Source organism: Pantherophis guttatus, chromosome 4, assembly GCF_059756535.1.
Source record: "Pantherophis guttatus breed Tessera chromosome 4, ASM5975653v1, whole genome shotgun sequence".
NCBI classification, from domain to species: Eukaryota; Metazoa; Chordata; class Lepidosauria; order Squamata; family Colubridae; genus Pantherophis; species Pantherophis guttatus.
Genome location: NC_142066.1, coordinates 100,565,331 through 100,591,201, shown reverse-complemented (window position 1 = coordinate 100,591,201; position 25,871 = coordinate 100,565,331). Strand labels below are relative to the sequence as shown.

Here is a 25,871-nt window from a genome sequence, read left to right as displayed (position 1 = left end):
GTGTAATCATCTTTATCTTTTTTTCAATTATTTCTTTTTCAATATTATCTCGTTTCTCTTGCTTCTCATTCATCTTTTCTCTTTCTTTTTTTTTGCAATCTAACCAATCTTCTACTTCTTTATTTCCCTTAAATGCCTCCCTTATTTTTTGAAACATCTCCCTTAGTATCTCATATTCATCCTCCCAATTCTCCATATTTTCAAATTTAAAAGACTAGGGTTTTTAAGCTTGTTCTTTTCATTTACATATGCTTCAGGTTTCAAAGTCCATATAATACAGTGGTTCTCAACCTTCCTAATGCTGCGACCCTTTAATACAGTTCCTCATGTTGTGGTGACCCCCAACCAGGGGTGGGTTCTAAATTTTTTTACTACCGGTTCTGTGGGCGTGGCTTATTTTGTGGGCATGGCTTGGAGGTCATGTGACTGGGTGGGCGTGGCTTGGAGGTCATGTGACCGGGTGGCCATGGCTATATGTATAGGGACTAGTCAGAGGGCTGAAAAAAGTCATTTCTGACAGATCCTCACACTTTTGACTGGTCCTCACACTTATGACCATCCTCACATTTATGCCCGTGCAGCATTCTTAACAACCGTGTCACTCATTTCACAACTGCTTCTCTTCACCATGGTGACAAAATAGGGCAAAAACGTAAAATGTGAGGACAGTCGTAAGTTCGAGGACTGGTCAAAAGTGCGAGGACCAGTCAGAAATAACTTTTTCAGCCCTCTGAGTAGTCCATATGCATAAAAGGATGCAGCAATAGAGAGGGATGAAAGAAGGGAAGGGAAATTAGAGTAGGAGTGAGGGTAAGAGAGGGAGGAAGAGAGGAGGAGAAGGAGAAAGGAAGAGGAAGTAGGGAGGAGAAGAAGAGGGGGAGGAAGAGAAAGTAAGAAGGAAAGAAAAGAGAGAGGTGGTAGGTTTGAGGAGAAAAATTGCTGTACAATAAAAAAGATGAAAGGGAAGAAAGCCAACCCCAAACAAATATAAAGATATTAAGATAAAGAATGAATTGTTAAACTTTAAAGAATAAAAGAGAACAAATATGAATAAATAACAATAATTAGAAACACACATACAAACATACAATGTATTTTCTTTGAACAGAGTATTTGGCCGGTTCATAAATTTAAACAGTGTTTAGTCATTTCAATTAAATTTACAATTTCTATATTTCCTTTTTGCCATATTTATTCCTCATCTATTTTTGTAAAAAACCAATATTACCCTTCATCTTCATCTCTAATCTTAATCAAATTCAATTTTTCCCTTCTATTCTATATTATACCCCTTCCCATTGTCATCTATTTTTATATCCATCCTCACATTGGTTAATTATGTAATATTACAGTTGTTTAATATAAATTCAACATTTTAATATAAATCAATTAGTTATATAACTACTTTTTTTGTATATTAATCAATATGAACATGAATATTCCAATTATTTCCATGCAATCCAATTTCTTACAAATCAATTAATATTTACCAATAATAATAAACCAAATAATTTCCCCCATATATTCCTCCAAACCACAACTTAACCATTTCTGCTTTCAACACAATATACAATTAATAGTATCTCAATTATTACAATTCCCTAGTTAAATAGAGCTTTTTTTCTTTTGTGTTTTAAAATCTTGAACTCTCCTCTTTTGCCCTAAATTTCCCATTGTTTGCACCTACCTTTTTTGGTGAGGAAAAAGAAAAGAAATCTGCCTGCCTAATTTTCCAACTTTGCAGCAACAGCAAACTGCTTTGCAGCAACAGCAAACTGCTTTACTTTCAGATTCGTTTTCAGCATAGCTAGGGGGAAAAGAATCAGCACTCTTTGCAAGCAAGCACCAGAGCCCTGAGCAAAACAGCTGAGAGCAAATCAGCTGAGGGTCGGGAGCGGATCTAATTCAGGGCTAATGAGCCTATGCTGAAGTTCCGTGGGCCAATAAAATTACAAAAAAACACCAAACCATTTGTTAAATTGCTGGCTCGCCCGCCCCTCGCCCACCACTATTTATTGGCAATAAATAGGGGTGCGGAGGGGCGGGGCAAGCCAGCAATTTAACAAACGGTTCGGCTGCACCACTGGCTATAGGGCGGCCCTTTGAAGCCCCGCGGCAAGAATTTAAACAGTTTTTTTTCCTCTAGCCATCAGCTGGGACTCAGGAAGCAGCAATAGATTGGGAGTGGGCGGGGTAAACTAACGGCCGGCGATCCAACAGAGCAGAGAGTGAGAGTGAGTGAAGGCGTGGGGGGGGGAGAGAGGGCTTTGGTGACCCCTGTGAAATGGCCGTTCGACCCCCAAAGGGGTCGCGACCCCCAGGCTGAGAACCGCTGATATAATATCTCTTTTAAAAAAATGTCCACTTCAAATATTTACTTGAGCCAGCACAGTTTTAGTCTTTGTCTCTTTAACCTTGCTTCAGCTGCACCAATATGCACTCCCACGCCTTTCTCTCACGCTCCTTCTGCCAACAGATGTCTTTCTCTGCTTCACTAGTCTTCTGGCAATAAAATCTCCATTTCTATAATTCACAGGAACGCTTATTTTCTCTTTTCCAAATTAAATCCTTTATTGTTTAAAAAAAAGTTTTTCTGTCTCCTTTTTCCTTGTCTTATTCTTATTTTTCCGAATCCAATTATAAATCCAGGTGGAAGATTCCTTTTAGGGCTTTAGGTTTGATTTTAAAGTTCCTTTTCTCTCTCTTCTTAAGTTCCCCCTCTAGCAGCTATTTCTCCGATTCACAATTTCCATAATAAAATAGCCATCTTGCAATACACAAAAGCATTCACACTTTAAATTAAATTCTTCAGCTGTTTTTTTCTGTCTTCTTTTCCGTGTCTTATTTTTCCCCCCCAAATCCAGTTTTAACTCCGAATGAAAGATTTTTTTCCAGGTTTTAGGTCTGATTTTTTAAAGTTCCGGGTTCCTGCCCTCCCCACTTTAGTCTTTGTGCTAATTAGCCGGCAATCTTTCGCTACAATCTTTTCAAGCTGTCAAAGTTTTTTCCCCTTTTACTTGTGAATTGGCCCATTACTCACTCAGTGACAATACTCTGTTCAATTACCATTTATTGCATTTCCTCTTTCAGATTGTGGCCGTTCTGGCTTGTGACAGCTCCTTAATGGCTGCCTTCCTTCACCGACGGGTCGAAGACTAACGCCGGCACTTCAGGGAACTTGCTCATTCCCTATCCATGCCAGCCAGTGTCTTCTTTCTTCGCTGTCTCCACAAGACAGCTATGATCCCGGAAATCTCCAAAATCAGCTAGGATATCGGTGTTCTCCTGGAGACCCAGAATCCACACCGTTTCGCCTGATGCCGGCCACACCCTCTCTCCAACTTGCTTTTCAACATAAATCTCGGAAGTGCTTATTTTCACGGCTTAAACAATTATTTTTTTAGAGTCTCTTATCACTAATTTTTTCTTTTTAAGTAAAAGAAGAATCATCTCACCCAGAAACAATCTCTGTTCACTATTTCTTCGCTCCTGCATTTTCTTAGGTGTTCTGGCTGTCCCCAGCTTCATGACAGCCATGTTGACTGTCGCTACTCCTTGGGTGAGGGGGATTTTCTAAGTCAGGGAGGAGAGATGTGGCTCTCCTTCACCTGCAAGGCACCCCCTTTATTTCACCACCCCTCCAGAGTAGCTATGGCTCCTTTTGGAGCCCTCCAACAGGGAGAGCTCAGAGCAGGGCCGCAGAGCTTGCGGTCCTCGCCTTCAACGCCACCAGAAGTATAGCAGGAACCTCAAGATTCTTAAATTGTTAAAAGGAAAATGATACCTCATTTATATGGCTCACATACACTTCAAACTGTGCTTTATATGTGAAATCATCCCCTGTAGCTTTTAAGTAAAGATATGTTAATAATGGTTTCTGTATGTAACCATGTCTGTATGTCTACTCTGTACACAAAGAACAAACAAAGGTATCTTCAAAGGTTTTACTTGACTGGTAGGAATAGTAATATTTCAGCTTTTTCTAACGTAACAGTAGAAACAAGCAGAGGTCTCTGTGACAGAGGATCTTATATAACACTGATAAGAAAACTTAGTATTTTGTAAGCCATTCTCTGTTCATTTCTAAGTATCAAACTTACCTTTACTAAGCAATTCCTATGACCGGGAACACTTCCATGTACATATAAAATATTGTGCTTCACATTGACCTGCCATATCTGTAAGATTAAAATTACCCAGTAAGAATTAACACGTTGTTATTATTGACTTATATCTAACTTTATTTTTTAAGTAAAAAGACATCTTTTATGAGGAACTCTCTTAGAACAACAGAAATTTAAGAAAAAGACAGTTATGTAATCTCTTTCAATAGAAGTAAAAATGATTATATAGTTGTTGTTTATGAATCTGAATCCATCTGTAAATATGGCAGGGACAGAAGTTTGCATTCCCTTTGAATAAGTCTGTCATCTGTACCTCTATAACTGTCTGGTTTGGCACTGCAACCAATCAAGACAAACAGATTTCAACGGATAATTAGAACTGCAGACGAAACAATTGATTTGCCTTCCATTAAGGACCTGTGTACCACACAAGCCAGGAAGAGAGCTGTGAAAATATCTACAGACCCCTCGCATCCTGGGCATAAACTGTTTCAACTTCTACACTCAAAATGACGCTATAGGGCACTGAATGTTAAAACAACTAGACACAAGGACAGTTTTTTCCCTCATGCCATCACTCTGCCTAACAACTAATTCCCACAAAACTGTTATACTATCTAGAAAGGCAGTATTACCATCATTATTCTCATCTTCCCTATTCCCTGTCTCCTTATCTTCTTATGATTATAAATTTGTTGCTTGTATCTTACGATTTATATTGTTTACTTAGTATCCTAGTATGATTTATGTTGATTGCTTATTTAGTATCCATGACTGTTGTATCTAATGTTTTATTATAAATGTATTCTTATAATGACTATGATAATGATCTATCACTATTGTATGTACACTGAGAGCCTATGCATCGGAGATAAATTCCTTGTGTGTCTAATCACACTTGGCCAATAAAGAATTCTAATTCTAATAAGTACTTTGCAACACTAAATAACAGCCTCCTCTATGCATTCTTCAGCAACTAAGAGACTTTCTGGATTCAAATTTCTAGATTTCATGATTAAGTTTGTGCCATAGAAAGCTTGTGTCAGTTTTTGATCACTTAAAAATATAATCAGGGATTATTGAATTTATACATAAAGCTATATACCATTCAATTTGTTCAACAGCCCAGTCGTGGATAATCTTTAATAGCATAAACTATGCTTGGACAAATGGCCATGTGAGAAACTTTTCTGTCTTTATTTCCGGGCTCCATTAACAGCCACATTGGCAAAAAGAGGATTAAGAAGCTCCTTCTCTAGCTTTGAAGTAGGGTAATGTTTTCATTGTATGAGAAGGCAAGGCTTTATTTTTCAAGTCAGATGAAAATGACACTGGCTTCTTCAATTAATTATTTTGAATTTCTTGAGAAGAATATGTAAACTTTACTATTACACAGAAATCATGGTGCACTAAGAAGTTAATTTATCAAATCAAATGAGATATTCTTCAGCAGCCTTACCTTTAGACCGTTAGCTGTCCGATAGAAGTTTCCTAATTGTCCTGGCATTTTCTTTCCCTTGAAGACCTTTGCAACACCCTGTCTCAAAAATCAAAGTGATGTTAGACAAAACTTGATTTTATTATCTGGCATAGGAATACCATGGAAGAATGGAGCCCATTAAATGACTAGTATGATTGCATTCTTCCCTGTTAATATCCTTGATTTATGAGCCTTTGCCTCACAACAGTTCAAATTAACCACAACTTCCAAAAACAAGAGTTATGACCCAGAGAGCTTGGCAACCTGTTTCTGTTTATGATTGATTGCCAATGGCCCTGTGATCATATGATTGCTATTTGCAATATTCTTTACTGGTTTCTGGGGAAATTGGCAGTGAAGATTGCAAACACAAGTGATGAGGATTTGAAATCTGTTCCATTGTGTAACAAGGGATTTTCCCTCCCCTTTCTGCAGGGAGGGGAAATCTTCCCATGTGCTTGAGAAACAGTCCTTAAATCTGGAGAAACCACTAGTAAAGCTAGTGCAGAGCCTTTCAGAATGTTGGCTTCCCTAGCATTTTCTCCTCCGAAAAGAATAATGCTAGCAAAAGAGGTGGATTCTGGGGGAGAAACTACTAAAGATTTTGAACCTTCTAAACTATCATGGGAATGGTCCACGTGCAAAATGGAGTGAGTTGGTGGAAAAGTAAATGGATCTGATGTGGTGCGGAGAGGGTTTGTGAACTGGTGGGCCTAGCTAGTTGACATCTCCCAACCCATAGCAAGTTTCTGTGTATCAGTGGGTGATGTCATACAATGGGGAGAGCTTGTATTGCCCTTTGTTTAATGACTACAGTAATTTATGAACAAAATTTGGGGCTCCATTCTGGTCATTAAGTCAAGGACTAACTATACTCACAGATAATTAGGCACAAAGTAAGGTTCCCCATGGCAATTTATACAGTTTTCAAGAAATGTGATTAAATTTACTCAGAATCTGTATCACTATCAATTTGTAAGGGGCCAGAATTTAGCTTATGAAGATTTTGATATTACCAAAATGTCTCAATTTACTATATGCTTTCAATTTGTATCTTCTTTGAACTGATCAAAATAATATAAGAATACTTGCAGAACTAGAAATTGATCCAGGTCGTCTGTGTGTTTTAGTTTGGCCATGGGAAGCAGGCTGGCCAGAAAATCCCCATCTTTTCATGACTCCTTGGAAACCTTTGCCAATTCTGAAAGCAAGCAAGCCAAATTAAATATTTTTAAAATATTCATAAACAAATTTGATAGCAGAATTACATTTTCTAGTAGAATTATTATATACTGTATTTTTCCGAGTATAAGACGCACTCTCCCCCCAAAAAGGAGGGTGAAAATTTAGGTGCGTCTTATACACCGAATGTAGCCCGCCCACCGGCCAGCCCCCACTCTTTGGCCTCTGCCTCCCAGCAATTTACTTCCTTGTAGCAAACAGCCCGTTTCAGCTTCATCACAGCCTGATTAGCACAAGCAGCTGATTGTCGGTTGGATCGGCCTCCCGACTCTCAGCTGTTTCAGGCTGCAGGGATTGCCATTGCCTATTGCCGCATGGGCCTCCTGTTTGCTGTAAGAAGGCAAATTGCTGGGAGGCAGATTTTTTTTTCTTGTGCTAATCAGTCTGTGCTGAAAATGAAAATGAAACTAAAGCAGGCTGTTTGCTGCAAGGAGGCAAATTGCTGGGAGGCAGAGGCAGATTTTTTTTTCCCTTGTTTTCCTCCCTAAAAAAGGTAGGTGAATCTTATAGTCTGGAGCGTCTTATTCTCCGAAAAATACGGGTAACTTGTATATTCAACGTAAGACTTTTATAGAATATTGCTGTGAAACCTGTATGTGGCTAATTAAAAGTAAAACTACTGTTTTTTCATTTGTAATGTTCACTATAAATTAACAGTTGGCAGATTTTAGTTGTCTTTTTTCAACAAAACAAGGCAATTGTTTGTTGGTAATTATGGCTCTTTTATTAGACATACATAGGTTTCACAGATTTGTATAGTACTATTCTTGTCACTAGTCATTACTGGGAATTATATGTTTTAATTTTCAATTTATTTTGTACTGGCCCATAACTGTTATCAAACAAATTAAACATTTAAAATGAATTTTGTAAACTGACCAGAAAACTCACATTAGGTATTAAAATTTAATTTTTTTAGAATTAAAGTATGCTCCATTTATCAGCTTTTACTTCTGATTTAGATGGAGGGGAAAAAGCAATCATACTTGTCATGCCACAGCATAAAACTTTATTATACTATTGTTGCTCTCCAGTGGCCACCTAGTGGCCAGAGAGACAAATATGCCCCAACTACATTGTCTGAAGCTGATTCCGCCTATTTATCCATCAGTCTGCACTCAAACCAAGTGCACACTGGGAAGTCAGACTTGGTGGCTGTATCTGTAAATACAATCAAGATACAAAAAAGATGTAAAAACATGGGGTCTTTTTAAAGAACCAACAACATTTGATAAGATCTTATTAGGGACAGATGAAAAACTGATTAAAAATATATAATTATTTATTAAGTTATAAAATAGAAGAGGAACAAGTCGAAGAAACAATGATTGTATGGGCAAACAATTTTGGTTAAACTATAGAATTAGATAAATGGCAAAAACTTTGGGATAGGAACTATAAACTGACAATGGCTACTACATATAAGGAAAATTTTTATAAAATATTTTGTAGGTTGCATTTGCTGCCAGCAAGATTGGCAAAAATGTTTAGTAATATGTCTGCCAAATGTTGGAAATGTAATCAGACACCAGGTACTTATTATCATACGTGGTGGACTTTAGAGTTGCCAGGTGTCCACTATTTGAGCGGACAGTCCGCTTTTTTCACATTATGTTCACTATTTTTTTTCACAAAACAGTGGACATTTTTTTTATTCAAAACCTTTATGATAAAATGGTACGTAATCTAAAGCTGTACAGTCTAAGAGAATAAGGATAGGAGAATCGCGTTTTGTCTTTTTTTCATAAGTTAGAATGAGACAAAGATCGAATACCATTGAACTCGATTCTCCAAAAAAATTAATGAGATTAAAATAAAAATATATTGTAAAATTATGTAGTTCACATTTTTAAAATGTATCGTAGCTTGTGTCGACTGACCTAAAATGGCGTCGAGTGATGAGACTGACAGAGGCGAGATTTCGAATTCTTTAAAACGAAAGAGAGAAGTATGCAAATACACCAAAGACTGGAAAGCTACTTTTGCATGGATTACCAACAACGAAACCGACAGAACAAATACGACGGCCTACTGTAAATTGTTTGTAAGAAAATATATAATTTAATTGTAAATTTTATTTTATTTTTTTACTACTTAACCCCCCCCCCCCCCCCCCCGCTTGTCCACTATTTTTTGGAAGCAGACCTGGCAACCCTAGTGGACTTGTACGAAAGCAAGAAAATATTGGAAGAAAATACATACTTGTTTGGAAAAGATGATTAAGCAACATATCGATTTGAAACCAGAAATATTTTTGTTGGATATAATACCGGAGGGTTATGATAAAGGGACTATATATTTAGTTTTGCATGTACTGACAGCAGCAAGGATTGTATTTGCACAACATTGGAAAAATGAGAACAATCCATCAGATGAGGATGTAATTAGGAAAATATTAGATTGTACAGAGATGGACAGATTAAAAATAAAAGACAAAGAAGACACAGAATATTACTTGATATGGAATAGATTTTATAAGTGGCTAGAGATAAGAGGTAGAAATTAGATGAAGAAAGATTATTGCTATATAGGAATTAAATATAAATATGGTTTATAATTATAAATATGCCAAAATAATTAACAGAATTATAAACAAACAATTTTAAAATATAAACAATATAATTTTAAACAATTTTTAAACAATTTTAATATTTTAATATTTTCAATATCTTTTAATTTTCAAAGTTTAAATCTGTTTTAAATTGATTGGGATTTTAATCTGTCTGGGCCAAATTATTTAATTTGATTTTAGTTCTGTTTTTTAAATTTTGTATGTATGTATTTTATTGTTGGCTGTTCACTGCCCTGAGTCCTTCGGGAGAAAGGTGGTATACAAATTAAATAAAAGAAAAAAAAAATAAGTAAAATAAGCCAATATAAAGAGAAATTGAGCCAAAACTATTCTGTTATATTATTACTATTGTTACCAGTATATGTGTTAATATTTCTTTTTGTTTTCTCTCTTTCTTTTGTAAATGATATACTCTGACAATAAACTGTATTCAAATGTTTATGAATAAAAAAATAACCTCAAATAGTGGTATCTGTTGATACCAAGCAGGGAGTGCCATGCCACAACATATACCGTATTTTTCGGAGTATAAAACATACCAGAGTATAAGACGCACCTACCTTTTTTGGTGAGGAAAAGAAGAAAAAGAAATCTTCCTCTGCCTCTGAGCAATTTTGCCTTGTTGCAGCAAACAGCAAACAGCCTGCTTTACTTTCATTTTCGTTTTCAGCATAGCTTGATTAGCACAAGGGAAAAAAAAGATCTGTTCCAGCAATTTACCTCTTTGCAGCAAGCAGCAGAGCCCTGCGCAAAACAGCTGAGAGTCAGGAGGCCGATCCAATCAACTTGTCCTAATTAGGCTGTGCTGAAGGTGAAAGGAGCTGTTTTTTCTTGCTGTTTGCTTCCAAGGAGGTAACTGCTGCGAGGCAGAGGCCAAAGGGTGGGGGCCAGCTGGTGGGCGGGGCTACATTCGGTGTATAAGACGCACCTAAATTTTCACCCCCTTTTAGGAGGGGAAAAGGTGCGTCTTATACTCCAAAAAATATGGTAACTTTATTATACTGTTGTTGCGCTCTAGCCCCAGCTAGTGGCTGGAGAGACAAATATGCCCCAACTACATTGTCTGAAGCCGATTCCGCCCATTTTCCCATCAGCCTGCACTTAAACCAAGTGCACACTGGGAAGCCAGACTCCATTTCCTTTAGCATTTGGAGAAGACAGAAGCAGCCATTTTAATCTGTAGCACATGGTCATCCAAAGACAAACCCACATCCCACACACCGAGCATTGCTGGTGAGATTTAAATTGCTTGTATTTACTAATTATGTTCAGCAGTAATTTAATACTATCTTATATTTGAGTCTCACTGTATGTATCCCTATTTTCCTCAGTTTCACCATAACCTGTTCTCCCAATAAAGCATTCAGATCTATGCACACAGTCCGTTTTATTGGAGGATAGGTTGGTTTAGCTGTCTGTTGAGCTGCACACAGACTAACGTGCAGTGGGGCCAGAACAATACTACTGGACAATTAGCACTGTATTAAAATATTAGTATGTAGACTGATTTTTGTTGGGGATTAGATCTTATTTTCTTCCTCTCTTTCAATTTTATGTCCTTGCCTAATTTAACCCCATTTTTTTTCCTATTTAGATTCGTTCTTCTGAAAAGATTAGGGATTCCCTTAAACAGGCCAGTAGCATTTTTATAAAGCAATAAAACTGTTGGCTATATCAGATCAACTCTTGATCACTTTCCTGTTGCTATATCATTGTTTGTTTGAGGGACTCTGGGTGGTGTACAATAGAATTATGTAAGTTGTATTAACAGGCCTTTTTATGCTTCAAAATATAATTAATTTAATTTAATTAATTCAATTTATATGCTGCTCCTCTCCAAAGACTCAGGGCGGCTCACAATACATTCAACTTCAACTCCCAGAGTAATGGTTAGATAAAATTTTTAAATTTATTTTTACAGCATTAATTTTAACAAAAAGTTTGTTAATGTTTCAGTTATGTTACTTATGTTTTATTCAGAGTGCTCAAAGCAAAAGTCCCTAACATTTATGCTAGACCTCTGTGACAGATTATTTTGAGAATATGCAAGGCAATAATCCAAAACGATTCCTGAAACAAGGCTCTTAAATAGGTCAATTGTCCAGAGTGGCATCCCTATCATCTGATAACATTCTTTGTTATAATACAGTTACAGATAAATAATATAACAGATAGCCCTCGGCTTATGACCACAACGGAGCCCAAAATTTCCATTTTTAAGTGAGATGGTTGTTAAGCGAGTTTTGCCCCATTTTACGACTTTCTTGCCACGGCTGTTAAGTGAATCACTCAGTTGTTAAATTAGAAACATAGTTGTTAAGTGAATCTGGCTTTCCTATTCACTTTGCTTGTCAGAAGGTCGCAAAAGGTATTTGCATGATCCCAGGACACTGCAATCGTCATAAGTATGAACCAGTTGCCAAGCATCCAAATTTTGATCACATGACATTGGGGATGCCACAATAGTCATAGGTCCGAAAAATGGTCAGTCGCTTTTTTCAGTGCCATTATAACTTTGAACGATCACTAAACAAATGACTCTAAATTGAGGATTACCTTATGGAATGAAAGTACCAATAAACTCTTGGAAGACTGCAAGCAACATCTCAACAGAAAGAATTATAATCATTCAGCACTACTTTTTGAGTAGAAGTATATACAAGTGTTAGTCTCAAAGGTCCTTTATAAAGGCAAGTGGACTTTGTTTTTTCCTCGCATATGTTTTGCTTCTTTATGAGAAGCAAAACATCTTCAAGGAAAAAAACAAAGGAAGTCTTCTTGCCTTTTGAAAAGCACTTTTGGGACAATCATGACCTGGATGACTAAGACTCTCCATTGACATACAACTCTTATTGATTGATTGATTGATTGATTGAAATTTCTATACTGCCCTTCTCCCGAAGGACTTCTCCCACGTAAAATTGGAAGTGTCTTGGCGACGTTTCGACGAAGTCTCATTCGTCATCTTCAGGCTGGTGTTCTCGGCTTCGTGCTTCCAGGAGCAATGTGAGATCGCAGCTGTCTCTTCCTTTTAACTGCTGGTGGGGGTGTGAGCTGATTGGGTGGGAACTTGGCTGTGTTCTGATTGGGTGGAGGTGTGTTCTGATTGGTTAGGGGCTTGGCTGTGCTCAAATCCCCCTGCAACTCAGACTAAGCTGAGCACAACCAACCCCCCATCCAATCAGAGCACAGCCAAGCTCCTAATCAATCAGAACACACCTCCACCCAATCAGAACACAGCCAAGTTCCCACCCAATCAGCTCACACCCCCACCAGCAGTTAAAAGGAAGAGACAGCTGCGATCTCACATTGCTCCTGGAAGCACGAAGCCGAGAACACCAGCCTGAAGATGACGAATGAGACTTGGTCGAAACGTCGCCAAGACACTTCCAATTTTACGTGGGAGAAGACCCGAATAACCAAAGACCTACATACAAACACCCGCGAAAACCTAAGAAAACAAATATATATATATATATATATATATATATATATATATATATATATATATATATATATATATATATATATATATAATATATATATATTATAAACAGTAAATAATAAATTGAATCAAATTGGTGTATCTGCTAAGACCTTGGCATAGAATTTAGATGTTTATGCTAGCCCTGCTTGTTGAAATAGAAAGGTCTTCAGGGCACGTCGGAAAGTGCGAAGATCTGGGATTATTCGTATTCCAGGGGGTATTTTGTTCCAAAGAGTAGGTGCCCCCACTTAGTGTGTCTGGAAGGATGGTATTGAATGCTGAACTAAAGTCTACAAAGAGGACCCTTGCATAAGTCTTTGGAGAGTCAAGAAGTTATAGGATGTAGTGCAGAGCTGTATTAACAGCATCATCTGTCGATCTATTTGCTCGGTATGCAAATTGTAAGGGTTCTAACAGTGGATCCGTGATGGTTTTCAAGTGGGACAGCACTAGTCTTTCAAAGGTTTTCATAACTACAGATGTTAGAGCAACTGGTCTGTAGTCGTTCAGTTCCTTGATGGTGGGCTTCTTCGGCACTGGGATGATAGTAGAGCGTTTGAAGCAAGAAGGAACATAGCACATCTCTAGTGATTTATTGAAGATACGGGTGAGTCAGCACAGAGTTTTAAGCAAGAAGGAGTTATCTTGTCTGAGCCTGGAGCTTTTCCTGGCTTTTGTCTGTGAAATAGGTCTTGCACTTCCTTTTCTGTGATCACTAGGGGTTATGAATCCAATGGGATGGGGTCAGTTGTAGGAGGCTTGGCTGTTGTTGGTGTGTCTGAGATGGAGGTTGTGGAGATAGGTGGCTGTAGTTTCCTTTCAAACCTGCAGTAAAACATGTTCAGGTCATCTGCCAGTTGCTGATTTCCTTCCTCCTGGGAAGGAGGTTTGCCATAGCCGGTGATATTTTTAAGAGTTTTCTACATGTTTGCTGGTTCATTTGTTGAGAACTGATTACTTAGCTTTTCAGAATAGCTTCTTTTTGCTGCTCTGATCTTCCTTGTTAATACATTTCTGGCCTGATTGTACAGCATTTTATCACCTTTTCTGTAGGCTTCCTCTTTGGAACGACGTAGCTGCTTAAGTTTAGCTGTGAACCAAGGTTTGTTGTTATTGTATATTCGCAAGTTCCTGGTGGATACACATAGGTCTTCACAGAAGCTGACATATGATGTTACAGTATCTGTGAGTTCATCTAAGTCTGCAGAGGTACTTTCAAAAACATTCCAATCAGTGGAGTCAAGACAGGCCTGTAGCTTTAACTTTGCCTCCTCCATCCAGGTCTTCACTGATTTAATTGTTGGTTTTGTGGTTTTAAGTCTTTGCTTGTAAGCAGGTACAAGGTGAATCATGCAATGATCAGAGTGTCCCACAGCTGCTCGTGGTAAGGACCGATAAGCATCTTTTAGTGTTGTGTAGCAATGGTCTAAAGTATTCTTGCCTCTAGTGGGACAATTGACATGCTGAAAGTATTTTGGTAGCTCTTTGCTTAACTTTGCCTTGTTTAGATCTCCCAAAATAATGGCCAGTGAATCAGGGTATTTGGCTTCAACCTCCATTATTTGTTCAGCTAGAGTTCATAACGCCTTGTTTACACAGACTTGTGGTGGGACATAAACAGCAATTAGAAGAAATAAGGAAAATTCACGAGGCGAATAGTATGGTTTGTAGTTGATAATTAATATCTCTAGGTTTTTGTCACAGAATTTATATATTAGAGTTATATCCTGAGACCAACTGTTGTTGATATATAAGCATAAGCCTCCTCCCTTCTTTTTACCAGATGTTTCTGCAATTCTGTCTGAAATACTCCTTTTAAACAGATACAATTCTGACTTTTACAATTCAGCAGCTCTATGCTTCTCTGAAACCTGATTAAATGAATCAATTGAAGATAACAGCTTGCATATCCCAGGGTTTCAGATTCAACAGTATTTCATCCCTATTATTAGCAAGTGAACATACGTTGGTTAGGAAAATTGAAGGCAGAGGAGTTTTATTTCTCCTATTCCTTAATCTGTTTAAAATCCCTGCCCTTTTACCTCTCTTTCTTCGCTTTTTCCATTTGGTTTTTTTGATAATCCATGGCTCTGGGGAGATAGCTTCTTCCTATGTTAGAATCTCCTCTGTGTTTGTAAAGGGTGGGAGGGAGGGAGAAATCACAGAAAGCTGCACCTTAAAGAAATGTTGCTTAATTTTTAGCAGATGGTCTCATGAGTAAGAAATCTGTAGTGAGTCGCAGAGAATAATTAAAAATAAAGAAACCATTAGAGAGCATTTCACCGAGGCAACCTTCGGCGGCGCCATCTTGGAACAGAAAAAACAGCTGAAGGAAAAAATGCTGCATCATACAATGTCCCCTAAGTGGACAAACACTAAGGATATAATCCAGCTCAACATCTTCTGACAAGATCAATCCCCAGCTACGTCCTTCCAAAAATGGACATAAATCTACATGGGTTTTGGACGTGGATTTTGCGGAGATAATTGCTAAAGATGAAGATGCTCTGTTCCAGCCATCAGCTGGCTATCAAAGACAGAGGCAGAGGCATGCCTCAGTACCCCACACAAATGCGGAGGCTACCCTTGATGTTGCTGATGATGTTCCCTTAAACTTGTAAAATATGCCAAATTCTGGGTTAAATGCATCAATTAACAAACAGTACCCGCATAATTATCTTCCAACAAGTGCCTCTACTGAGAACTCGTATGACAATACGAAGATCAGTGCAAGAAAAATACCTTGAACATTATATCATGGAATGTAGCTGAGTGGTACCATTTTAGAGGCCTAAATTCCTCTGATCCTCTGATAGATAAGGATATCACTTTGGTGCAAGAGACTCGGACCACGGATGACTTCCTGCTAAATGGTTATCACTCGCATAAGCTAGAAGCAAGGCCAGGCAAAGGAACAGGAAGACTGAAGGGAGGGCTAGGTATTTTCATTTCTACCAACTTGAGAACAGAGCCCATTCTTATTGCCCCATTAAAACATATGGCTATGGCCCTTCTCCTCAAGATGAACTCAGTCCTACTTTTAATAATTAATGTTTATCTTCTGCCACCATTAAGAAAAGCTGAAACCACTGCAGTATGGATGGAGTTGGAACACTATATTAGTAAACACTACATGGACCATCCAAAAGCCGGGATCTTACTAAGAAGAGACTTCAATGCTAGATTGGGACTAGATGATTACACACTATATATGAAATATGATCATTATCCACCATCAGAAGTTCCCATACAAACCAGCTCCTCCCTCACATGACTTTCTAAAGACAATAGAGCAAATTTCGCTGGCCTCTGTCTTGCAAAGATGGCGAATAAACTCAACCTTTTTATATCCAACAGCTCTTGGGATGGTGACTATCCTGGCAAGATTATATTTATGGCAGGGTCCAAAACCAGCACCATTGATTATATCCTAACTTCTATGGACTTACTACATTACGTAGAAAATGTTGAAGTCCCACCTTACCTGAAAAACGATCATCTACCTTTGTGTATATATATGAAGCCCTTCATCTGGCAGATGCCCTTTGGGGACCAATTTATTCCTGCAATTTCTCCAGCAGGCCCAACAAGATGTACAGACAAATGGTCCCAACAACTTGACCAGAGGAGAGCCCTATCAGAGGACAATCTTCAAAAATTCCATTCATCCTGTATTACAGCCAACCCTTCCCAAGATTTACTAGAACTATATAAAAACACAGTTCATAAGCTACAACCATTACTAGTACATGACCAGAACTTCTCCGCTAAGAGGCCCTGTATTGCCTCCAAACCGTGATTTGACAAGGATTGTGTAGAAGCCAAGAAAGCTCTCACCTTGGCTTATAAAATGTATAAGAGAGAGACTAGGAATGGTAATAAAACAAGTCTTAAATGTCTTATTACTCTCAAAAAACAATTTAACTGATTTCTCTTAAGAAAAGACACAAGGTCCTCCTGAGAACAGCTTATTGTGGCAGCAAAGCAAAAGAACTCTTCTCTATTCTGGTGTCTAATAGCTAGTCACTCTGATAGAATTCATACCCCACTAGACCCCCCCATATACGTCCTACAACCTAGGAACTTCACTTTTGGAGAATATATGAAGACCCCCCTAGCAAGGGCAGTGATGGTGAACCTTTTTGGCACAGAGTGCCGAAAAGGGAGCGCACGCATCTGGGCTGCAACCTGGAAGAGGAGCTGCCTAAGGCACATACGCATGCCCCAAAACTTCCAGTTTCAGCTACTGAACACCCAGTTTCAGCCAGCTACTCTTCTGGGTTTCTGGTGCACATGCGCGTGCAACTATCAGCTGGCCAGCACGGATGCTCGCGCAGGAAAACAGAAGACCAGCTCTTCCAGTTTACGGCACTGCCACATGCATAAAGGCCAGCTGACCATTGCGTGCACTTGCATGCCAGAAACCCAGAAAAGGAACGGGTGATGCCGCATGTGCCAGGTGACATGGCTCCACGTGCCACTTCGGGCACGTGTGCCATAGGTTCGCCATCACGGCTATAAGGTATACTATGAAGGATTTACCTGAATGCCCCCCCCCCCATTTCAGAGTCCAAAATCAAATCGCTCATTGGTCAACTCAGGACTGGGAAGGCCCCAGAAGCTGACTTCATTTCTGCTGAATTATTAAAGAACAATTTGGAGTGGTGGATACCAGTTTTGGCGGTGCTATTCACTTATATTGACTCTACTGGCTATGTCCCAGAAGATTGGGGCTTGGCAGTTGTCCTAATTTTTAAAAAGGGAAAGAGAGATGACCCTGCCAATTACAGACCAATAAGTTTACTAAATATAATTAGCAAACTTTACGCCAAACACTTCCAAGATAAATTAAAGGAGTGGCTGGATCTTGAGAACTTGATCGCTGAAGAGCAAGCCAGGTTTAGAGGAGCACCACAGATCAGTGCTTAGTTCTTCATCATCTGATTGAAAAATACATATCAAATAGATTTGTATCATTATACGCCGGCTTTATAGATCTTAAGGCAGCCTTTGATATGGTTACCAGGACTAAGCTATGGGAGAAGCTGGAAGATGCCTCAATCGACCACAGTTTCTACATACTAAAACACCCCTCAAGGTGAGGTGTAATATTCATCCCTCTCAAAGTCAGTTAAAATTCAAAAGGGGGTTAAACAGGGGTGTATTTTGGACCCCTTGCTTTTCAACTTCTATATAAATGACATGGTAAAATGGCTAAACAAACCAAATTACCACCACCAAAAAATAGGTGATCAAAGCATCGCCCTGCTGCTCTATGCAGATGACGCTGTGATCCTCTCCAGGACAACAGTAGGCCTTAAAAGAGCCTTGCGAGCCCTTGTCCAGTATTACAATAAACTGGACATAAATTATGAGAAAACAACATCATGGCCCCTGCCAAAAGGCCAAAACTTTTTTCATAGTATCTAAATGGCCACAAAATAGAGCAGGTAACCACCTTCAAATACCTGGGGGTTGGTCATTCAGGCCAACGGTTCAAGAAAAGCATATGCAGAATATGCAGCTGCCTTCGGTCAAAGATCAGCAAACGCCATCGTTAAATTTTTTCGCATAAAGGGAGGATATTATGTCCCTGCCTCAATTAAGTTTTTTCTGGCCAAGACGCTAGCACAGCTTCTTTATGGGACCTTGCTCGGACCATCAGCTTCGTGTTTTACACCATTAGGAAAAGTTCAATCCAAATTCATTAGATCAATTCTCCATATGCCGCATTGTGCCTCAAATGCACTTCTGCGCCTGGAGACAGAATTGACAAAAGTCAAAGCAAGAATCTGTATAGTGTCCTTAAATCTCTGGCTAAAGCTTAACTTCTTTCCGCAAGATCTTGCTCCATTAATCCTCCAAGACAAATTCTCCTCGGCATGGATTTATTTATTTATTTTTATTTATTTTTATATGCCGCCCTTCTCCAGAGACTCAGGACGGCTTACAATGCGTAAAGCAACAGCCTTCATACTTTTGTATATTTTATACAAAGTCAGCTTATTGCCCCCACAAACCGGGTCCTCATTTTACCCACCTTAGAAAGGATGGAAGGGATCAAGGCTGTCGAGTCCAACTTTGCCAAACTAGGCTTCTCCCCAGCTTCAATACTCAAGATGGACTATGACCTAGCAAGACAAATCTTGCGACAAAGGATAGAGGACATCGAGAGGCAGGTGGGATTTAGGGAAAGCTCCACTGTTTCTGGCTCCAGATGACATTAAATGTGTTGTCACTCCTGCCAGCTATCTTAGTCAGTTGGACTCAGCAAACCACCAGAAAGCATTTTTGCTCACATGGTGCCATGCGCTTCCATTGTCATCCTGTATGGTAAGTATAAAAGGATACCATTGATGGAAAGACTCTGTTCCTGCAGCTCAGGAGAGGTGGAGACTGCGGGTCACATGCTCCTTAGATATTCCTTTTACACAGAGATTAAGAAAAAAACTCTACTAATAACTGCTAGGTATCCTGGCCATTCCGATACTATCTATCTTCAGTGGCTGCTTAAGGATGAACAGTCCCTAACTACAGCGCAGGTGGCCAGATTCTGTGCAGCAGCACTGGGGATTCGTTGCAAATACGTGTCTTTTCCACCATAGTTATATTATATAAAAAATGTGGCAAACCCTTTGCACTGCTTAGTCTTTTCCCTTTTAGTGTTGAACCTACAATGGGCCACACAGTTTATGGATTGTAATTTTAGTATAGTTAGACCATGTATAATTGATAGACAGAATTTCATTATAGATTTCAGTTGTTATTTATTATTTTATACTAGAATTTTTAATTGTATATTTACTGAGCGTTTTTATTTGTTCTGGTCTCTGGTCTAAGACTGTAATAAACTGATTGATTGATTGAATACTAGCATCTATCTCTGCTTCAGGTCATGCTAAATTTTAGCTTTCTTGATATTCTCTAGATTTATGTTGCCAAATATCTTCTGCTACCCTTTTTGTCTTATTGGAAATATTTCCAATTTCGCTTTTAGTATCTCCTTTTTTAGAAACTCCCACCTATGGTTTCAGTTCATAAAAGGAAAAATAAAAGACAAATCCATGGCAGCACAATCAGGGTGTTTGTGCCTGAAAATAGGGTGTGTATGTGTGTGTGCATTCTACCTTAATGATTAGTTAAATCCAGAATCCCTGCTGCTTTTGAAGTTCATACCAATCTCTTGTAGAATTAGCAATGGAGATTGGAAACCTGATTTTTTCACAATATACCAATACTCTATGAATCAATTAAATGTCTTGTGAACAAAAAGCTATTTTAAAGAAATATGTATATATATTAATAGAGAAATGTTTAGAGCAAGCCAAAACATGAAACAACATTTAGTCTTGGATTGTTGACCATATCTCTGTCAAATTCAATCAAGCAATATAATCCCTGGCAAAGAACTAAGTGTCCATTTCAGTATTTTTATCTAGATGTCCTTTTTTATAAAATAGCATAGATGGGAATTATCCACATAGTTCACAAATAGTGCCTTTGATGGGATAAAATCGAAAAGCAATTTCAACATACAAATTGCATACATATAAGTGGCAGCACTCCTAGAACCATTTTTCTTTCTGTGTCTGCTTCAGGTTTTAACAACTTCTAAGAATACAGAAATGGAAAGCTTCAGCTCTTAATAGCCTGCAGATTGTTAGTTATTTTTGTGGTACATACACTGCCTTTCTTATGGATCCTTTCAATGTAATACATTTATTGCATGGACATATTTTTCACATGATGAAAAATTAGGCGATGAAAAGTAATACATTGCCTTGGATACCTTCAGACCTTTTAGACACTTTTTCATCTTTATTCTCCTTATATTTGGAATAAATCCTGCATTTACGTGCTCTATCTCACTAGACATAATGTTCACACAATACACATTTCTTTACATGTGGAATTCTATTTTCAATACAGAACATGAAACTAACTCTGATGTTAAAAAAATTAAATATATAATGCTTTGAATGACAATCTGCTTGAGCTTGTTCCATAATAAAATACTGTGCTTTTCCTAGTAAAGCTAAGGAATCTGAATAATTTATTTAACTGAGGAGGTCATCACTCTACTAGTTAGGTAATAGACAAAAAACTTACCCTAACCCTAATAAATACAGTGGTCTTCTTACTTTTCTACCACTGGTAAGTTATAAAGATGAAAAAAAAAGAAATCAGATAATAAAGACAAAATTAAACAAATACAACAGGCTTAAACTTAGTGATACAATAATTATCTAATTCTTAATTGTGTCATTTTAAAACAAAGGTACTGACTTATAAATCATACTATAGTGGGAAGGCATTTAAGTAAATTCTGTTGTTTTTTTTTAAACACAAAAGAAACTAAAATCCCTGTATGTACATCTGGGGAAAGAACCAAACGACAACCGATTTGTTATAACAGTTGAAAGCATAGAAACTAGATAACTTTGGGCCGATTACTCTCTCAATCTTAGAAAGAGAGCAATGACAAACCAGTTCCCCCCAAAAAAATATTGCCAAGAAAATTGCAGAGACTTGCCCTTGTAGTCATTGGCAGTCAAAGTTGATTTGAATGACTACCATCACCACCACAACAGAAAGGCATACCTTTTCTTCTTGATACATGGGTTTTTTGGGGTACCAATTTAGGATCAGTAATGTGTTCAAAGTACTACAACCCAAACAAAGATTTATTTCTAAAATCTGAAGTACCAAAATGGCAGGCAGGGAATGGAAAAGAATTTTATGAATAAAGTACCAGCATAGTAGAAAAAAAATGCTTTATAGATCAGACCTGTTAGTTTTTAATTCTACTTATACTATGAAGGCTGTTTCATAAACAAGAACCATTATTTGAAATAGTATTAATAAGCTATATAATGAGAGAAAGGAGATAAACCACCTTGCTTTATTTCTCAGTACTGTAACTGAAGTTGCCTTACTCTACTGACAACCCGCCCCAGATCTAATTCAGCACCATTTTGTTTTAGAGTAGGGAAAAAATGTGATTTTCAGCAGCAGATTTATTATAATATTTATAAAAACTCATTAGTGTATTTTATATATATTTTACTCAAATCAGTTAGGAATGTTTAAAGGGCAACCTATCAATAGCTTAATAAAAAATAGAAGAGACTTCCAAGAAAAGCTAATTAAATTGTACTTAAAATTTTAGGACATAAACAAATAGAGTTGGAACTGACGTTTTAGCAGTGATGTCCACATACTGCCCTGGGCGGAAATGAGCTGCATATAGAGGTGTACCTTAAAGTAAATGAAGAGAGATTAAACAATTTAGGTAAAAAAAAACACCACATAGGAAACCATTAATGTTTGGCTACAACTATGAAGATTAATTAAGGAATCAGTCAAACTACTTGGTACTTCATATCAGCTGCAGCAAAACGTATCTATTACAATTTCTGCATTTTGAGAAAAATATAAACTATCTTGCTGTGTTATATAATGACATGACTCCATTCTAATTATTTTTTTTCAAGAATGAGGTCCCCACTCTAAAAGTAGATGCAACTATGACAAAGAATTACTTCTCATTTATTTATCAGCAATCTGATTATTCTACTTTCAGTTTATATCTGTTTTCCTTCAGTACTAAAAGATAAATATTCTGTCATTTTCAAATAATAGAAAATACTTGTAGCTTGGATTTTAGATTTTGGCAGTGGTTTGCTCTCCAAGCTTGTTTTAATTTAGTTTCTGAATGTTTCATTATCAGACTAGGTAACATCATCAGCAGGATTTTCTTATCCTATTCTCCTTAGCTTATAAATGTCTTGTGTGCCAGCGTGGTCAGTTGGTCGTTTGGTTGTTTATTTGGAACTATATTTAAATTCTGAGCAGCTGATTGATTCTCTTGTGGGTTGGTCACTTGAATGGTCTGGTTTCTTATGTATTCATACAATGGATCTAGATCAATATGTTTGTTAATTGCTCCTTTGGTAGAATACCAGGCTTCAATAAATGGGATCAGTTTTACATGTGAGGAAGAAAAAGAACAATGACTCCTCTTCCTAGATATTGACATAACGAGACAAAATAGCGGCGAATTAACAACCACGCACACAGACCAAATTTCACAAGCAACCACTCCACTGCACACAAGAAGAGCTGCATCCAGACCCTTTTCAAAAGAGCCAAAATACACTGCATAGTTCATAAACCCACATTTACACACAGAAAAAAGCTATCTAAAGCAGGGTCATTAACCTTTCGTACCTAAATTCTGCGGACCACCAATATGAATTTTTTAAAAAGATAAATAGTATTTAGTGCAATATTAAAAAATGCAAATAATATTTCTGCGGATCACCAAAATTTTCTCATGAACCATCAGTGCTTCACAGACCATCAGTTGGTGACCGTTGATCTAAAGTCAAAGACAAAATACAGAAGGAAAACAACAGCAACATAGTATACAAAACCAATTTCAACGATTGTAACCAATTCTATGTGGGACAAACAGAAAGGGTTCATTAACATCAACTAGCAGTTAAACAGCATGACTCAAAATCCCTGATTTCAAACCACATTGATAATGAACAACAGCAGTTCGATTGGGAAGGAAGAAAAATAATTGGTCATGCCAGCACCCGCCACACACATGAATTTATTGAAGCCTTATATTCTACCAAAGGAACAATTAACAAGCACATTGATCTAGAACCAGCATATGAATACACAAGAGACCAGACCATTCTAATGACCAATCCACAAGAGAACCAATCAGCTGCTCACAATTTAAATAAAGCTCCAAAGTCCAAACAATCAACCAATCAAACGACCAACTGACTACACTGGCACACTAGACATTTATAAGCTAAGGAGAATAGGACAAGAAAATCATTCTGATGATCTTACCTAGTCTGATAATAAAATGTTCAGAAACTAAATTGAAACAAGTTTGGAGAGCAAACCACTACCAAAATTCTGTCATTTTTTTCCCAAAGATTCTTAGGAGCCATACCCAAGGTTTTTAAGGATCAGAGTCTATTAAAACTCTTATTGTTCTTTACCTATTGTTTGTGGTTGGCACTGACTATTGACAAATTAGGGCTCTTCTCCCCGCCAACCCAAAATATTGAGGCCATTTTTAAAAGGTTTTTTCCCCTTCAACATGAGATTCCTGAAATACCTCTCACTTCCAACCAAAAAAGTGGTGTTATCAACATATCTAAAGCTGGATCTCAGTGATTTTAATTGCTAATTTCTAGTGTAGCATTTATCATTCTATACATTAAATAAATTAGGTGAAAGTACACAACCTTCACATACTTTCCCCAATTCTGAATCAATTTCATATTCCATTCTATTTGTTTCCCCCTGGGAGGCCTAATGCAGATCAGCCACACCTGCTTCAAGCCTCCCAAGGTATCCTCCATCACTTGAGACACCCAGTGCTCTGGTTTCTGCCCCTTGGGGTCCCCCCAGCCCTTGGACCTGTTTTCTCTGCCCCACCAAGGGCTTGGGCATCCCCCCCCCATATGCTCTTATCTTCTGAAGAATGTCAAAGCTCCAGTGCTTTCCACAGCACTGCACAGATCAGGTTAAGGAAGTAGAACAATTTTCTTTCTCATGTGACCACATGGTAGAATTCCAGAAGTGGCTGCCGTTTTCTGAGAGACTACAATTCAGTGTGGCTGCTCAGAAAATAGTGGCTGCTTCCAAAATCACCCATGCAGCCGCATGATGAAGCAACTTGTTCTCTTCCATAATCCAAGCTCTGAAGTTCCACAAATCTTTGAAAGATAAGTGAGGAGGATATGGAATCTGATGGAGTGGGAAGCCAAGCCAATGCCTGCGGAGATCTGGTGTACTGAAGTGTGTGTGTGTGTGTGTGTGTGTGTGTGTGTGTGTGTGTGTGTGTGTGAAGACAGGAGAAGTGTGTGTTGCAGTGGTCAACTGGGAGAGTCCCTTGGGAGTTGGGCGGCATAGAAATGCGATAAATTAAATTAAAAAATTAAATTAAATTAAATTAAATTTAATTTAATTTAATTTAATTTAATAATTTAAATTTAAATTTAAATTTAAATTTAAATTTAAATTTAAATTTAAATTTAAATTTAAATTTAAATTTAAATTTAAATTTAATTAAATTAAGGCAAGGGTGAATGACTACAGAGGCACTACAGTGGCCATAACTTCCACAGCAGGTCATAGGTAGCTTTTAGAGAGGTCCCCTGTAACTCAGAATGCCTGCTAAGTTACTGGTCATAAGTCAAGGACTATCTGTATTTTTAAAAGTATATGGTTTCACTGATTTTATTTTTTTCTATCATTTCAAAAGAACAGAAACATTTATTTTCAGTATTATTAGAAATAACTTTTATTTGGACTTCTGGTCTGGAACCGCGGCGATACAGTCGGGGGAATGGCGGGCTCTAACAAGCCCGCAAAAAGCCTGACTGATGATCCATCCTCCGATCGGTCTTGGACCAACCCCATCCTGTAGGGATGGGGGGAGAAGAGGAGCACCTCGCTGGGCCATGAGGAACAGGCAAGTTCCTCGGAGGCCAGAGGAAATCCTCTAAATCAGAGATGGGGGGAGGCAGCTATGGCGGCTGTCGCAAAGCCGCAGAGGACCGGGAAAAAGATTGTGCTGGAGAGAAGAGGAGAAAGCAATACCTTGAAGCCAGGTGAGTGACACCAACCCAGGCAAAGCAACAGAATTAAATGGATTGAAAAATAAGACCCCAAGCCTTAAATAGCGGCTGCAGATTTATGGGGCTTGAAGATTAAGGGGAAAAAAAATTTTTTTTTGGAGACAAAGACCCATGACAGACTTTGAAATTCCATTTGGAATAATTGGCACTTAATAATTTTAAAATTGGATTCTATCTTTTTTTACTTATTTGGAGTTGATTAGAGAAATGTTTTTCTGGGAATTTACACCTTTAGAAAGTTAACGAGGCTAATGAAGAGTGACAGACGGGTGGCTACATAATTGCCATGGAG

At 37.9% G+C, this 25,871-nt stretch overlaps 1 protein-coding gene across 1 annotated transcript in view; it reads right to left on the bottom strand.

Annotated features, from left to right (window-relative positions):
* Positions 1-25,871, bottom strand: part of MRPL3 (mitochondrial ribosomal protein L3) — a 62,599-nt gene that overhangs the window by 15,851 nt on the left and 20,877 nt on the right. Inside the window, exons 6-9 of the mRNA XM_060683748.2 lie at positions 22,103-22,163; positions 6,697-6,805; positions 5,584-5,661; positions 4,101-4,178 (exon numbers count right to left, since the gene is read on the bottom strand). Coding sequence (XP_060539731.1) covers positions 4,101-4,178; positions 5,584-5,661; positions 6,697-6,805; positions 22,103-22,163 — 326 coding nt within the window. The remainder of the gene's footprint in view (positions 1-4,100; positions 4,179-5,583; positions 5,662-6,696; positions 6,806-22,102; positions 22,164-25,871) is intronic.